We start from the raw sequence: 15,596 nt of genomic DNA on the forward strand, positions 1-15,596 counted from the left end.
GTCATCCTGGTTTATGATTTGATCCCAGAATGCCCCATTTTTCCTTAGGATGTCCCTATTTTCATTGGAGAAATGGTGGAGGGTATGATGTTATCCGGCCCCTGAGCCGTCTGAAGGCAATCCTGTATAGGGAAGGTTTTTTAAAATGTTTATTATGTTTTTATATATGCTAGCAGCTACCCAGAGTGCTGGGTCAACCCAAGAAGATGTGTGGGGTATAAATAGTAAAATTATCATTACGGAATGGGATGTCCCTATTTTCATCGGAGAAATGTTGGAAGGTATGGAGCTATCCAATCCCTGAGTTTCTTTTAATGTTTAATTATGTTTTTATATATGTTATAAACTGCCCAGAGTGGCTATACCCCCCACTAGGATGTGTGGGGTATAAATAGTAAAATTATCATTATAGAATGAAACGTCCCTATTTTCATTGGTGAAATGATGGAGGGTATGTAATATTCAGGGAATAATACTGTGTTATATTTGTTCAAGTTCACTAGAGTCTAGAGAAGACCCCATCCAGGTTTTACACGAACAAAGCTCAGGAGTTCTGTAGACCAGGCCCTGAGGGTATTGAAGAGAGAGAAATGGGGAAGGGGCTTTTCTCATGATTCATGTACGTTCCAGATTGTTCTAAGTAAAGTGGCCTGGTCATCATCCTTTGTGTAAAGAGTACATCTTACAGTTGGTTGGTTGGTTGGTTTTTGTTTTCAGCTCCTACAGTGAAAAGTCCCACAGAAGTGTTGCTGAGTAACATTCTTTTCAATATTTGACACTCGTTCCTTAGGCTGCACATATTCATCCTGTTAAAGAGTGTTTCCCTCAATTGTTCCACTTAACGTGTCTCTCTGTGGGTTTGAACTGGCACCCTGCCTCCTAGAGCAATAGTAAAGCAAACTATTAGCAAATACTTTAAGCCCATTTGGCAGGGACCGTGTTCCCTCCTCCTTCCCACCACAACACTTAGTAGGCTGTGTTGTTTGTTCCTAGTTCCGCTTCTTAATAACAAACAGTGGTTGTGACTGGATATGATTATTAATAATTAAGAGTTCAAGGTGTCATTTCAGAGTACCATTAAAAATAAATACATCAGTAAAAAAATTCCGCAGAAGTGAGAATTCACACACTTCAGCTTTTACAATTGGATTTGAAAGCACTTTTTGAAAGTGAACAGTCCTGGGTAAACCATGGCTTGGCGGTAGGCCTGAAATATTGGTATCATACAGCAGCCCTACTCTGTAGATGATGGTATGCTGTACTGACCAGTAGCGACTGGGGATCTGGCTTATTCGGGTGTAGAAATTCACCTTGTAAATTGAAAGTTTGTCATGGGTTGCACCTCAGTGATTCATATTTAACTTACACTGTAAAAGAGCTGCTCCCTTTTTCCTTCGGTCACATTCAGACGAATCTGTTAGATAAAAACCAGAATTACAGTGCAGGAAGACTAAAATGCAGGATGTGTCAAGCTGTAGATATCGACTTATTTAAGGCAGAGGTTTTTTTGCAATTTTATTTTATTTTATTTTTAAAGGCCTTATGAACATTCATCAGCAAGATGCATACAGATGTTTGTATTGAATTTTGCCTAAGATTTGCATTTCTCTACAAGCTGTCTTCCCTAATATAATGCATTTTAAAATATTTTTTGTGTTTTTATACACACTTTATCCCAGGATATTCATTTATTTATTTTTTTGTCCACATCACTTGGCTGGAGAACTGCATTGCAAAATTCAGAGAAATGTGAATTTCAAAGCATGATTGCCTTTCAGTTCCCTTTTTTAAAATAATAATAATAGTTTTCATTAGAGATTTTCTTGTGTTGCAAAACAAACAAATAAATGGGGAAGAGTACATATACTTTTTTTAAAAAATGAGCCTTTTTTACAGTTTGTTTACATTTTGTAAGAGACAATGTTGTTCTAGATATCATGCGGTTGCAGTGGGGAGAGAGATGGGGAGGGTAACATTCTTTCCTTCTATTGCATAGCATTTGTTTAGGGTGTCAGGTCAACATCACGTCACCTTAAGAGGTTTTGCAAGGAAAATGTTTGATTATAGATAAGATCACAGATCGGGGATAAAACTGCAAACCACAAACCCTTCAAGCAAACGAAAACCGAGACTGCACAATTTGCGAGTTGAAATTTTCAAAGTTGCTAGCGAAATGTCAAATGTCCTCTTTTCCTGCTTTAATGAGCAGGACTGCATGTCTGTCACACAGCATGTCTGGGAGGGGGTAGATGGCGGTATACCAGAGGATATGTGGTTGGGCAGAGTCACTGTCCTGACTCCCACATCATCACTGTCGCTTACCTAAATGGGACCAAGGTTGTGACAAGGGTGTACTTATGGGAGCACTTGAGTGGCAGCAGTCTTGCTGGTGCAACAGAAAGGTGCCAACCTCACCACTGTCCCACCCCAGCCTCATTTGGGTAAACAGCAGTGACACTAGTGTTGGGAGCCCAGCTCCACCCCCTCCACATACTCCATTATTAGATAAGGGGCAGGAGAAGCTGTGGTTGCCTGATCTCCAGATTCAGCAATTAATTTAAAGAACCAGGGGATATCTCTGTTTGCTAGCCTATGAGGTGCTGAGCTTTGAATGTGCAAGCAGAGACAACCACCCTCATTTGTCTGCTAAACCGGGGATGGGAATACCTGTGGCCTTCCAGATGTTGTTGGACTACAACTCCCTTCCTCTCTGAACAATTGGCCATGCTGGCTGAGGCTTATGGGGAGCTAGAATCCAACTACATCTCAGAGGCCAAGGGCTCCCTATTCCTCTGCTGGGCAAAGGCTCAGCATAGTCCACATCTAGGGTTGCCAGACTCAATAGAGGACAGGACTTCTGTGCCTTTAATTGCCCTGCTCTCTTTTGAGTCTGGAAACCTTAAAGAGAAATTAAACAAAGAGTCTGCTGGTTTCTCTTTAAGGTTTCCAGACTCAAAAGAGAGCAGGGCAATTTAAGGCACAGAAGTCCTGTCCTCTATTGAGTCTGGCAACCCTATCCACATCTCTTCCACAACCACCCTTCACATTGGTGCAAGAGGCCAGCTTCCACAAATCTACCCATCACAACACAGTTGGAGACTTGCTGCAAAGCAGATACCAAAGGATTCTTCTCTTTGATGATGACTATGCGATCATAACAATGCCTTTCCCCATGAATCAGAAAATATAATTCTGAAACCTAAAAAGGGCAATATGTATTTTGGTTAATTAACTAGGGAAAAACAGAACAGTTCTTCCGTCTAGCCTCTCCTCCAACAACACTCTGCTTAACCAGTCTCAATTTCAGCATGCGGCCTGCAGCATTTCTATTTTTAGCCCAGGTGGGACAGGTTTAAATTGCTTATTTTCCGTTTACTAAAGTTCTCTTGTTTGTTCCCTTGGAAACTGTGGCAAGTGCTTAACTGTTTTATTAAATGGATTGAAGCCACAGCTACAAATTCTGAAAGGGAGAACCTGTTGGGCTTTAGGCACATTTCACACTGTGCTTAGAGGAAAGTGTGCAGTAGGAAAAATTACATTAACTTGAGTGGAGGTAGGGGTTACAGTTGACCATGTTAGGGTCAACTGTAGGAGGCAGGGGGACAACAAGACATTTTTTTAAGGGCAAAGAGCCATATTACCCTGGTGGAAAGTGGCCCATCCCACATTTCAATAGTAGGTGGGACCAAACACAGAGACATAAATTGCACACACCCAAACCACTTACAGGACAGCTGCCTTGGCTTTTGCTGGCTCATGATGCCAGACTGCTACAGTAGTTTTCTCTGATTTTAGCCATATTGCATTTTGTATCATCATACATTTGATGATTGCATGGCAGGCGGTAAAGCTATATCACCTAATACATGCAAACACACAAATGCACACTGAACACATACGTAATTGAGAGTCGCACTTAACATATGCAGATGCATTCATAATTAACACCAAAGCACTTATATATATATATTGGACTTACCTACACACACACACTGACTGTATATCTGGAATAGCTCCCCCATGGAAATAATTTCTCATTTCTGTCCACTGGCATCAAGATGGGTGCTGGTTTGAAGGAACTCTATCAATGACTGTAGATCACTTGATATATTCCAGATCCTCTGCATTTGTTTCAGCCCCCTGTCATTATGGCCAGATAATTCTCTCACAGATGTATCTGTGTGAAACTTAGGGTTGCCAGACTCAATAGAGGACAGGACTTCTGTGCCTTTAATTGCCCTGCTCTCTTTTGAGTCTGGAAACCTTAAAGAGAAACCAGCAGACCCTTTGTTTAATTTCCAAGCAAAGGGTCTGTTAGTTTCTCTTTAAGGTTTCCAGACTCAAAAGAGAGCAGGGTGAAGTTTATATGTTAATAGAAAGACCTTGAGGTGATCAAGGGTTTTCTGCTAGTTTAAACACTTCTTTAAAAAACGTAAGAGAGTTGTGCACTGCTCAGACAGCTACAGGGGTCTCTCCATGTAGCTTCCTGCGCTTCCTGCAATGCCTTGGGAGCAATGTCATTCAACACAGGGCATTGTTTCCCTGCAAGGCATTCCAGGAAGTGTGGTTGCCAGAAGATCCTCGTGCTGATTCCCACCAGGTCAGCCTTCCTGGAATGCCCTGATTTTGGATGGCGGCTTGGCGTCACCACCACCCTGTGAGCAGTCAGAAAAGAGCTAGTCAGGGTTTGTTTACTTACTTACTTACTTACTTACTTACTTACTTACTTACTTACTTACTTATTTGCTCAGCTCTAAAGATAATCTGAATAGCAGCATGCCTGCTTGTGCCGAAACTCCCCACCCACACCCTTGCATCTTTTCTCTTACTCTCAGATAACATAGCCTCAAGGCTACACCACAGCCTGTGCTCCATTCTCGATGATGGTTCCGAATGCCTCTTTTTCTTCTTCAGCCTCTGTGTATTCCCCATGGAAGACGTCCAGAGAGCTGCTGCATATGTTACAGTAGAGGCATATATTTGTTAACATATTTAGCGGAGGTTTTTTTGTTTCTGCTTGCAATATATGAAATTGGGTTGTTGTTGTTGCTTGACTTCATGTTTACTGTTGAATTACCCATTGGTGTGTGTCAAGCTCTCAGAATCATAGAGTTGGAAGGGGCCACGAAGGCAGTGGCATAGTGTGGGAGGGGCCACAGGGATGGTTGCCCCGGGTGCAAAATTGTTAGGGGATCAAAATTTCAACCCCTGGTGCTGCCTCAATACAGCTTCCGTTGCTCAGCTCCATTGAAAATGGCTTTTCCATGCTCTGAATGATGTCTTTTATACTGAATGGACACAGAGCAGAGCGTTCCTGGCTTATCCAGGAAGCCAAAGCAAAGCTTTTTCAACTGAAAAACTCTCCCCATTCCCTTAAAAAAACCAAAACCAAAAAAATCTGCCAGCCAAAACTTTTCTGATTCAGGATTGGAAGAATGTGCAGAATTCCACCACAAAAGACAGCTAAAATACAAATACTTGTCTATTTTAAGCAAGTGTCCTCCCTGTAGCCCAGCCAAAAGTTTGACTTTCAAGCTGCTGACATTTAAGAGAATAATGGGGCTTTTTCCAGCCTCAGCCTCTCTGTTGATAGGGGAAATTGCAGGTGGCTGTTGACACTGAATACCTTCCCAGTATGATGCTGTGCACGTGTTTGAAGCATTTATGAGAGGAACAAAAAAGCAGCAAAAGAAGGCAAGCTGAACTCTTTCACCCATTTTACAGTGGAGGCTGCTGCGTTTGAGCAGATGGGGCAGTGGCCTGCCATCCCCAGTCTGCCCTGAGCCAATCCCCGCCTGCCTGCCTGCCTGCCCCACAACCAGCCCAAAAGGTGGCATTGCCTCTCTGCTTCTCCCTCCTTAGTCTCAATGTTGCCCCTTGTAAAATTCATCAGAGAGGAGGAAGTAGAAATACCGTTAGTTGGCTCTGCCTGTCATTTCTTCCATTCTACATCCAATCTGAGCTCCTTGTCTGACACCCTACCAGTCCAAATGGCCACCACCCAGCACTGCTTGGAAGTAAGTCTCTTTAAACACAATAGGACTTGCCTCTGAGCTGGCAAGTGTAGGATCACACTGGCAGTGACATAAATAAGGGAGCTTCTCGAAATCACTATATGGTTGATCGATTGTCAGAAAACATTTGCCTGTCCTTAAATCAAATGAATGATCATGTTTCTCAAAACAGTTAACATATTCCTAGAAAGACTGGTATAGAAATCATTGGGGAGGAATGATTAAATTGTTCCTCTCTCTCTCTCTCCTTTCTAGGGTCCACCTTCATTTGCAACACCCACATCATCCCAGTGAAAAATCAAGAAGGAGTTGCCATGATGTTTATTATTAGCTTTGAATACGTAACGGATGAGGAGAATGTAGAGTCTCCAGAGAAACTGAACCAGATAATCTCAGCCAAAGTTGCAAACCGTAAGTGTGTTTACTATGGGAATTTGGGTGGGTGTGTCATAGGGCGTGGAACAAATTATGTGCTACTCTTGGTAGAGCTTTGGCCTTTAACACATTCCCTGGAATGAAGAATCTAGGGCTGTGTATGCACTATACATTTAAAACATATTCAAAGCACATTCTACCCCACAAAAATTCTGGGCACTGTAGTTTGAGTCGGGGGGATGTGTTTCAAATGTCTGAACAGGAATAGCCTAATTTTTGTTGTGTATGCTCTGGTAACCTCTAGGTTACATTACTGCGGCACGTTATATGTTGGGCTGCCTCTGAAGACGGTACGGAAACTCCAGCTGTTGCAGAATTTGGCAGCCAAGTTGCTTACCGGGACGAGACAGTTTGAGCATATTACACCGATCCTGGTCTGACTTCACTGGCTGCCAATTGGTTTCTGGGCACAATTCAAAGTGGTGTTTCTGACCTATAAAGCCTTAAATGGCTCATGGCCGCAATACACCAAGGACCGCCTCTTTCCATATGAACCAACCCAGACCCTGCGATCATCTTCTGAGGCCCTTCTTCATGTGCCTCCTCCACAAGAGGTTTGGAGGATAGCAACATGAGAATGGACCTTTTCTGCAGTGGCCCCCCACTTGCGGAATGCTTTCCCCAGGGATGCTCACCAGGTGCCTTCATTGATACCTTTAGACACCAGGCAAAAACGTTTCTCTTCGACCAGGTGTTTGGCTGATTAGCATTCTATGGCCTTTGAAATGTATCTGTGGGAAGGGGGTTATTGGTTTGTTCTGCTTTTGTTTTTATTATATTATGCATTCTGCGTTTTCATTTTGTATTCTTATGTTGGATGAGGGGTAGGATACACATTTATTTAGTAATATTAGTGTTTTTTTTAAGCATGTGTTAAAGGTATGTTGTGTCCAAATGAAGGGACTGTAGCTCAGGGGCAAAGCAGCTGCACTGCATGCAAAAAAAAGTGCAAATTTCCATTTGTGGCACAGGTGAAAACGTCTGTCACAGTCATAAAAAGGCAACAATGATTGATTAACTAGTTTGAATGTTTTAGTGGTATTAAGCATGGCTTTACACATGCCTTCAACACATTGCACGGCGTGTTGCTGCAGGCATGTTCCCAAAAATGTGTTTTGAAAACGCCTGGAAGTAAAGGGAACAGGTGCAGAAGGCATGCCATTTAAAAAAAAAACAGCATGGTTTAGGTAGGTAGCTGTGTTGGTTTGACGCAGTCAAAATAGAAATAATTAAAAATATAAAATTGTCCAGTAGTACCTTATAGACCAGGCACACCCAAACTGCGGCCCTCCAGATGTTTTGGCCTACAACTCCCATGATCCCTAGCTAACAGGACCAGTGGTCAGGGAAGATGGGAATTGTAGTCCAAAACATCTGGAGGGCCGAAGTTTGGGGGATGCCTGTTATAGACCAACTAGGTTTGTTCAGATATCTGTATCTGAAGAAGTGTGCATGCACATGAAAGCTTGTACCAGAACAAACTTAGTTGGTCTATAAGGTGCTACTGGACCATTTTTTAATATTGATGCTTATTAATGTTTGAGAACACAATGGCCCCCAAAAATCAATAGGTTGTAAAAATCAGTGGGCAAATCAACCAAAGGAAAACTAGAAAGAAAGAAAAAAACTGTAACCATAATTGTGACTGAGGGAAGTACAGAGATTGCTTTCTTCATCTTTCGCTTTCTATATTAAGTAAACAATACGGAGTGATGGGTCATAATTTACATCAGAATGAAATCAGATCAGCAGCCATCAACAAGAATAAAACTCTCAGCGCCCTTAACAAATCACAGTTCCCAGGATTCTGTGGGGGGGAGCCGTGACCGTTAAAGTGGTATATGAGTGCCTTAAATGTATTGTGCAGATGTGGCCGTGAACATACCAGTATGCAGTGGAGGTATACAAAGATGGAAGGCTGTTAAAGTGAAATAATATGTAGTTCAAAAGAGGGCTTACCTTGCACGTGAAAAGTGGCTAAACAAGAAAATTGTACAGTATAGGATTCTCCCCGAGGTTTAAATTTCTGTAGGTTTCTGCAAAAGCCAAGGCAGCTGTCCTGTATTAAGTGGTTTGGGTGTGTGCAATTTATGTCTCTGTGTTTGGTCCCACCTACTATTGAAATGTGGGACGGGCCACTTTCCACCAGGGTAATATGGCTCTTTGCCCTTAAATTTCTGAACTGTGCCTTAAGGTAAAGGTAAAGGGACCCCTGACCGTTAGGTCCAGTCATGGACAACTCTGGGGTTGCGGCGCTCATCTTGCTTTACTGGCCGAGGGAGACAGCATACAGCTTCCAGGTCATGTGGCCAGCATGACTAAGCCGCTTCTGGTGAAACAGAGCAGTGCACGGAAATGCCATTTACCTTCCCGTGCTTTCGAACTGCAAGGTGGGCAGGAGCTGGGACCGAGCAATGGGAGCTCACTCCGTCGCAGGGATTCGAACCGCCGACCTTCCGATCGTCAAGCCCTAGGCTCAGTGGTTTAGACCAAAGCGCCACCCGCATCTCTGAACTGTGCCTTAGGTCACCATATATTCAAAGCACATAGCTCCACCCACAGAGCTACAATTCCCAGCAAACAAACTTTGGTTCCCGGAGCCGTGTGCTTTAAATATATAGTGTGGATCTGAACTTAGTTACTACTAAGGAAAATAATCTTCATTTGCACTATGCTTAAAAAAAATGTTTACACCCCCTTTGCTTCTACTTTATGAAAGAATGCTTTTCGATAGATGTACCTACAAAATGCAGTACCATTGCTGAAGGCCATCAGTGCCTAGAAATCCAATTTTAAACATACACACACATGTCTATATCAGGAAGAATGTCTGCCTGCTCATCCAATTAGGAGGCAAAACCATATGAATGGAGTATTGCTTTGTTTTTGTTTTTAAAAAATGAGGACCATAATCTGCTTGCAGATATTCTAATGGCACAATAAGAGGCTAGATTTGTCAAACAAATTACTCGTGAATTATTTGCTCAGCTTTGCTCCTAAGCTATTAAGTTTAGCTAAGGCTATTAGGTTTAGCTAAGGCTATTAGGCTCTGGAAAGGCTGCATAGAATAAGGAGGAAAAAGCTCCATCACTCGTTGCATTTAATAGTAGATTTCAGTCATTTGTTCTGAATTTATAAACTGCTCTCCATTTAAGAAACAGAATGCCTTAACAGTGATATAAAATATAAAACTGATCAAAAACAGTATTGAAAACGTAAACCCTAACCATAATTTAAAACTGCAGAGATGAAACATATGAAATTGGGAGGGCTTTGGGGAAAAGGAAGGTTTTCAAGAAATGTAGAAAACATAATTTGGGGCTTGCTTCCCTTCTGATTCTGGAAAACTCGTGCTGCAGTGCTAACAGTGTGTGCTTGAGCCACATAATGCCATCATCAGAGCGTCATCCTAAGGGGATGGAGTGGGATGGAGATGGAGAGGTAGCTTCTCAGATATCCTGGTCCAGAACAATATGGGGCTTTATACCTAGACAGAATCTTTAAAAAGCAGAAACATCACCTTGCCGACAAAGGTCTGTATAGTTAAAGCTATGGTTTTCCCAGTACAGTGGTACCTCAGATTACAGATGCTTCAGGTTACAGACTACGCTAACCCAGAAATAGTACCTCGGGTTAAGAACTTTGCTTCAGAATGAGAACAGAAATTGTGCAGCGACAGCACGGCGGCAGCAGGAGGCCCCATTAGTTAAAGTGGTACCTCAGGTTAAGAACAGTTTCAGGTTAAGGACGGACCTCCAGAATGAATTAAGTTCTTAACCCGAGGTACCACTGTAGTGATGTATGGAAGTGAGAGCTGGACCATAAAAAAGGCTGATCGCTGAAGAATTGGTTCTTTTTAATTATGGTGCTGGAGGAGACTCTTGAGAGTCCCATGGACTGCAAGAAGAACAAACCAATCCATTCTGAAGGAAATCAGCCCTGAGTGTTCACTGGAAGGACAGAGGCTCCAATACTTTGGCTACCTCATGAGAAGAGAAGACTCCCTGGAAAAGACCCTGATGTTGGGAAAGATGGAGGGCAGAAAGAGAAGGGGACGACAGAGGATGAGATGGTTGGACAGTGTTCTTGAAGCTACTAACCTGAGTTTGACCCAACTGCAGGAGGCAGTGGAAGACAGGAGTGCCTGGCATGCTCTGGTCCATGGGGTCATGAAGAGTCAGACACGACTAAATGACAACAAGTAAAACCTTGAATCTAGCTGGATAGCAGCCGGAACAAGGCTTTCAACAGAGGTGTTGCATGTTGTCAAAAGCAGTCGTGCCATGGCACCCTGTAAAGGCCATCTAGAAGGAGTGTTAAGAGCAACTCCTAAGCAGCGAATAGTGATGACTCCAGTGAGGACTCCTGCTCTTGCCCCTGACCAAAGAGCCAGGCTGTTCCACTGAGAAACACCCACTGGAAGTCTCATGCATGGTTTTCCTTGGCTCAGGGGAAGGAGGCAGCAATAGCCAATGCCAAGGAGGCCCCTTGAAGGCCGAGGGAGCGAGGAAGCTCCATAGCACAGACTGGGCATGTCAGGGGAGGAGGAAAGGCAGGCTTGGTCTCTGAGACAACAGTGGCATCTTAAGAGGCAGTAGGCAACCCTGCTCAAGGAAGTAGTCACACTTTCAAGGTGATTTATTTCCACAGAGAACATTATCTATGTAGAGGAAGTAGGAATTGGATGGCGGCCCAATAGGGTGTAGTGGGAGGTCTGGAAATAAAACATCTCACTAAAGAAGGCAAAGTTGTAAGGCTGTTTCCCAGACGAACTATTGAAACTAGGACCTGTGATTCTAGCACACTGTATTTTCCAAGAGTGATCTGCAAATAAGAGGACTATCCCACTTCAGAAAGGATCTCGGGGCTGATTGCATCAGTCAGACTGTTGTGGGCTATATGAGAATGGAAGGGTTCGTGTCTGCTGTTCTAAGCTTATTTTTGCAAGTACGCACAGCCAGCCACACAAATGCATTTCCAAAAAGGTTGGCTATGCAAGCCTACACATATCTACTCAGACGTAAGTGCCTCTGAATTCCGTGGGACTTATTCACTGTAAGTATGTATAAGACTACAGCCTTTCTCAATAGCACATCTCCAAATACTGTGTCGTATTAAAGCACCCGTGGTCCTGAAAACATTTTACCAAAAATGTAACCTATTCAGATAAGGACCCATGAAGAGTCAGCTGGATCAGGCCAGTCTAGCATCCTATTCCCACAGATACCTATGGGGAGATCGAAAGCAAGACTTGAGTACAACAGCACTCTCCCCAAATGTGATTCCCAGCAACTGGCATGCAGTGGGACTGCCTTTGACAGTGGAGTTAGAACATAGTCATTGTGGCTACTAGCCACTGAGATCCTTAATCTCCATTATTTTGTCTAATCGTCCTTCGAAGTGGTCCATGTTTGTGGCCATCGTTCTTTGTGTAACTGAGAACAGTTATGTAAGCACAAAACCCCCAAACTGTACATCTGAATTCTCCCTAATGTGCTTTGGAATTCTCATTGACTCCAGTGTAACCCCCAAACTGTACATCTGAATTCTCCCTAATGTGCTTTGGAATTCTCATTGACTCCAGTGTAACACTTTTAGGATTTGAGCAGAATGGGCAGGGGAGAAACAAATGCAATCATTTCATGACAATATGAAGGCCAAAGCATAGCTGCCAAGTTTTCCCTTTGCTCGCGAGGAAGCCTATTCAGCATAAGGGAAAATCCCTTTAAAAAAGGGATAACTTGGCAGCTATGGGCCAAAGTTCAGGAATATGTGATGGGGTATGAGGCCTGCCCTGGAAGTTTTTAAGAGAGTTGCACATCTGTGTGTCATATGCCATAATCGATTGCTTCCTGTGCTACAGTTCTGAATCCTTCTCAGGAAATCTTATCATGTGGAATCATTGATTTTGAAACCCTGCTATACAGTATATACATCGAGCTGTGTCTCTGTTTTATAACATTTGTGCCATAGAACTTCATGGGGAGGGGGGGCAAGAGGAGTTAAAACAGCAATTTCCCCATTCTGCTTACTGAAGCAAGTTTCTGCAGTATGAGTTATCTAATGGCCTCTGCTTAGGGAACCAAGAAATTTCTAATGCAGAAAGCATGTTGCACAATTTAAAAGTCTCCTTCAGTGGAGCCTAAAGCTGGGCAATGTTCATTTTAAGTTGGAGATGAAACATTATATTACAAACAGAAAGCCTTTCAACCAAAGTTCATTATTCTAAAATTTACACACACACACACACACACACACACACACACACACACAAATAATAATCCATTATTCATGTGCTTTTAATAACATTTTGCATGATGTTATGCAACATCCTTCTTGCATCTTACGTACCTAATACAGTGGTACTTGGTTCTCAAACGCCTTGGTACTCAAACAACTTGGAACCCAAACACTGCAAACCTGGAAGTAAGTGTTCCGGTTTGCAAACTTTTTTTTGGAAGCCGAACATGCTCCATTTTGAGTGTTACGCTTTGGATTCGAGTGGCACACTTCCATTTTGAGTGCCACACTTCCATTTTGAGTGCCACGCTGAGGTCTGTCTGTTTTTACTATTTATTTTGCATTTTTGTTTTTGTGGCTTTTCGTTTTATTTTTGTGACTGTGTGGACCCCAGTTCAGCTACTGATTGATTGTGTGACTGCAGTACATTGATTATTGCTTTCATTTTATGGATCAATGGTCTTGTTAGATAGTAAATTTCATGTTAAATTGCTGTTTTAGGGGTTGTTTTTAAAAGTCTGGAACGGAGTAATTCATTTTGCATTTTGCATTACTTTCTATGGGAAAGTGTGCCTTGCTTTTGGAACGCTTTGGTTTTGGAATGGACTTCCAGAATGGATTAAGTTTGAGAACCAAGATACCACCGTACACAACTTCAGTGCAATACAGATCAAGTAAATAGGACATAATTCTGGATAGTTAACAGTGCAGGATTATTCAAAAGTAAGACTCATTTTATTTCCATGTAAATGTGTGTGGGATTGTGCTGTCAGAGTAATTCAGGGAACAAACTGACATTTGCCCAAGTTTCTAAACTTCTCCATTAGTCACCACGGTGCATGTTGTAACTCATGTACAATAATCTATTGTTACTATGTCTAAAATTAAGAAGCCTTTCTTTTTAATGACTTGAGAGAAATTAAAGGAAAATGAAGGCCAGGATCCAAACAGCTGCCTCAGGCTCATGGAAGGGGCTTGAGCTAACTCAGTGGTTAGCTGGTATAATTTTTGGAGGTGCAATTCTATGTTCACTTACCTGGGAGAAAGGCCCATTGAACAGAGTAGAATTTCCTTCTGAGTAAACAAAGGTTGTTTTCCTTGCTGCACAACAAAGTGGAAACAAGTCAGGAAAAGTGAAACCCTTTGCATATTGACTCAGAAGTCTCCCTATGTTGACATACCGCCATTGGTTTATTGTTCGTATTCAAAGCATTTATATCCTGAATTTAAATTAGAGATTTGCAAAATGGCTTTGGGGGGGGGGGTTAATGAAATGAAAGAATTATAAAAACCAAACCAATTACAAAACAATAGACTGTAAAAACAGCAGTAAAAATGAACAAACCACTAGCAGAGAGAAAGCAGCACTGTTAAAACCAAAAGGCTGGGCAAATAAATCTGTTTTCTGCTGCTGCTGCCTGGACTGATGAACAGCTCTTGAGACAGCATCCCAATACAAAGTTCTATGACCAATAAAGCCCAGTCCCAGCTTGCCATCTAACTAACCTTCACTCGAGAAGGGTACACGTGGAAAAGGGCACAGGTGCCAACTCCCTGGGGCCCTGGGTGCTCGAGCACTCACAAAAATTCCCCATGAAGGGGCCAGGCACCCACAATGTAGTCATCTAAACTGGACCAGACCATGAATAGCAGTGGCTAGACCATTTCTGGGCAGGAGTGGCTGCACGTAGCTTCCTATGGTCCAAATTTTCCTGGGAAATGCAGGTATGGGACCAGTGAGGCTTGGGGATCAGTGCTTCCACATTGTTGTGATCAGATGGGGTAAAATGTTGAGCCCTTAAATACAAGCTGTGTAAGCTTGCTCCCAGATAAAGAAAAGGCGGTTTGTATAAGGAGTGGTGTTTTTTTAAGTGGAAACTTGGGCAGGGTGGAAAGGGAGCACGTATCAAAGGTAGGAACAAAGCAAAGTAAAACAGCAGCTGGTCAACATGAGAGGTAGTTAGAATGCATAGGAAGGGTACTGGTATTTTGCTGAGTATTAAGAAGAAGAAAACATATGAAGGAGTGGCAGAGGAGATGAGAATGGAGAAGCAATGGGCAGAAATCCTTGGATTAAGCAAGGTGGGAAGTGGCTGTCCTTTGATGGCAGTAAGAGCTGTTCGGCAGTGGAATTTGCTACCAAGGAGTGTGGTGGAGTCTCCTTCTTTGGAGGTCTTTAAGCAGAGGTTTGACAGGCATATGTCAAGAATGCTTTGATGGTGTTTCCTGCTCGGCAGGGGGTTGGACTGGATGGCCCTTGTGGTCTCTTCCAACTCTACGATTCTATGATGGTACAGAACTACTGCCCAGTGACTAATCTATTTGAGACACTAATACGTGTGCAGTCCTATACACCCTTGCTGGGGGGGGGGGTATAACTCCCATTGAATACAATGGTGTTTGCTTCTGAGGAATAGGACTGACCCCTAAATTCATTTAAAACAGTCAGATTGTCCATCAGGATAAAGAGCGTTTTGCTCAAGCACATAGGTTATCTTATCGCAAGATCATTTCCCTTTAGATCAACTATTTTGGTATACAACTAGACAAAAAGCCTTTGAAAAATGCTAGTGAAATTCTGCTTAGAGTGCTCTGGTCCATGGAGTCACAGAGAGTCAGACATGACTAAACGACTAAACAACAACAACAAGTGAAGCTTAATCAGCATGAAGCGCAAGTCACTAATTATTTGGTCTTGCATATAATGTAATAGTAAATCTATCCACAGATTCATGTACTTACAGGATCAGGATGTTGTTGTTTTGAAGGAAGAAGAGAAGCTTACTTGCTTGTGCCAGCCTAATTATGGCAAGTCTTGTGTCAATTTGTGGACCTTCTTCAAAAAGCAATTAAAAGTGAATTTTAGCTGGATGGCCCATGCATTGTAAAGTTTATGCAGAATCAAAA

The 15,596-nt window shown here is 42.6% G+C and overlaps 1 protein-coding gene across 3 annotated transcripts in view; it reads left to right on the forward strand.

Annotated features, from left to right (window-relative positions):
* Nucleotides 1-15,596, forward strand: part of KCNH7 (potassium voltage-gated channel subfamily H member 7) — a 257,068-nt gene that overhangs the window by 148,491 nt on the left and 92,981 nt on the right. For all 3 annotated transcript variants that reach the window (XM_088661043.1, XM_088661039.1, XM_035132633.3), the window contains exon 3: nucleotides 6,270-6,425. In XM_088661043.1, coding sequence (XP_088517169.1) covers nucleotides 6,270-6,425 — 156 coding nt within the window. The remainder of the gene's footprint in view (nucleotides 1-6,269; nucleotides 6,426-15,596) is intronic.

This window comes from Zootoca vivipara, chromosome 1 (assembly GCF_965207765.1).
Source record: "Zootoca vivipara chromosome 1, rZooViv2.hap1.1, whole genome shotgun sequence".
NCBI lineage: Eukaryota > Metazoa > Chordata > Lepidosauria > Squamata > Lacertidae > Zootoca > Zootoca vivipara.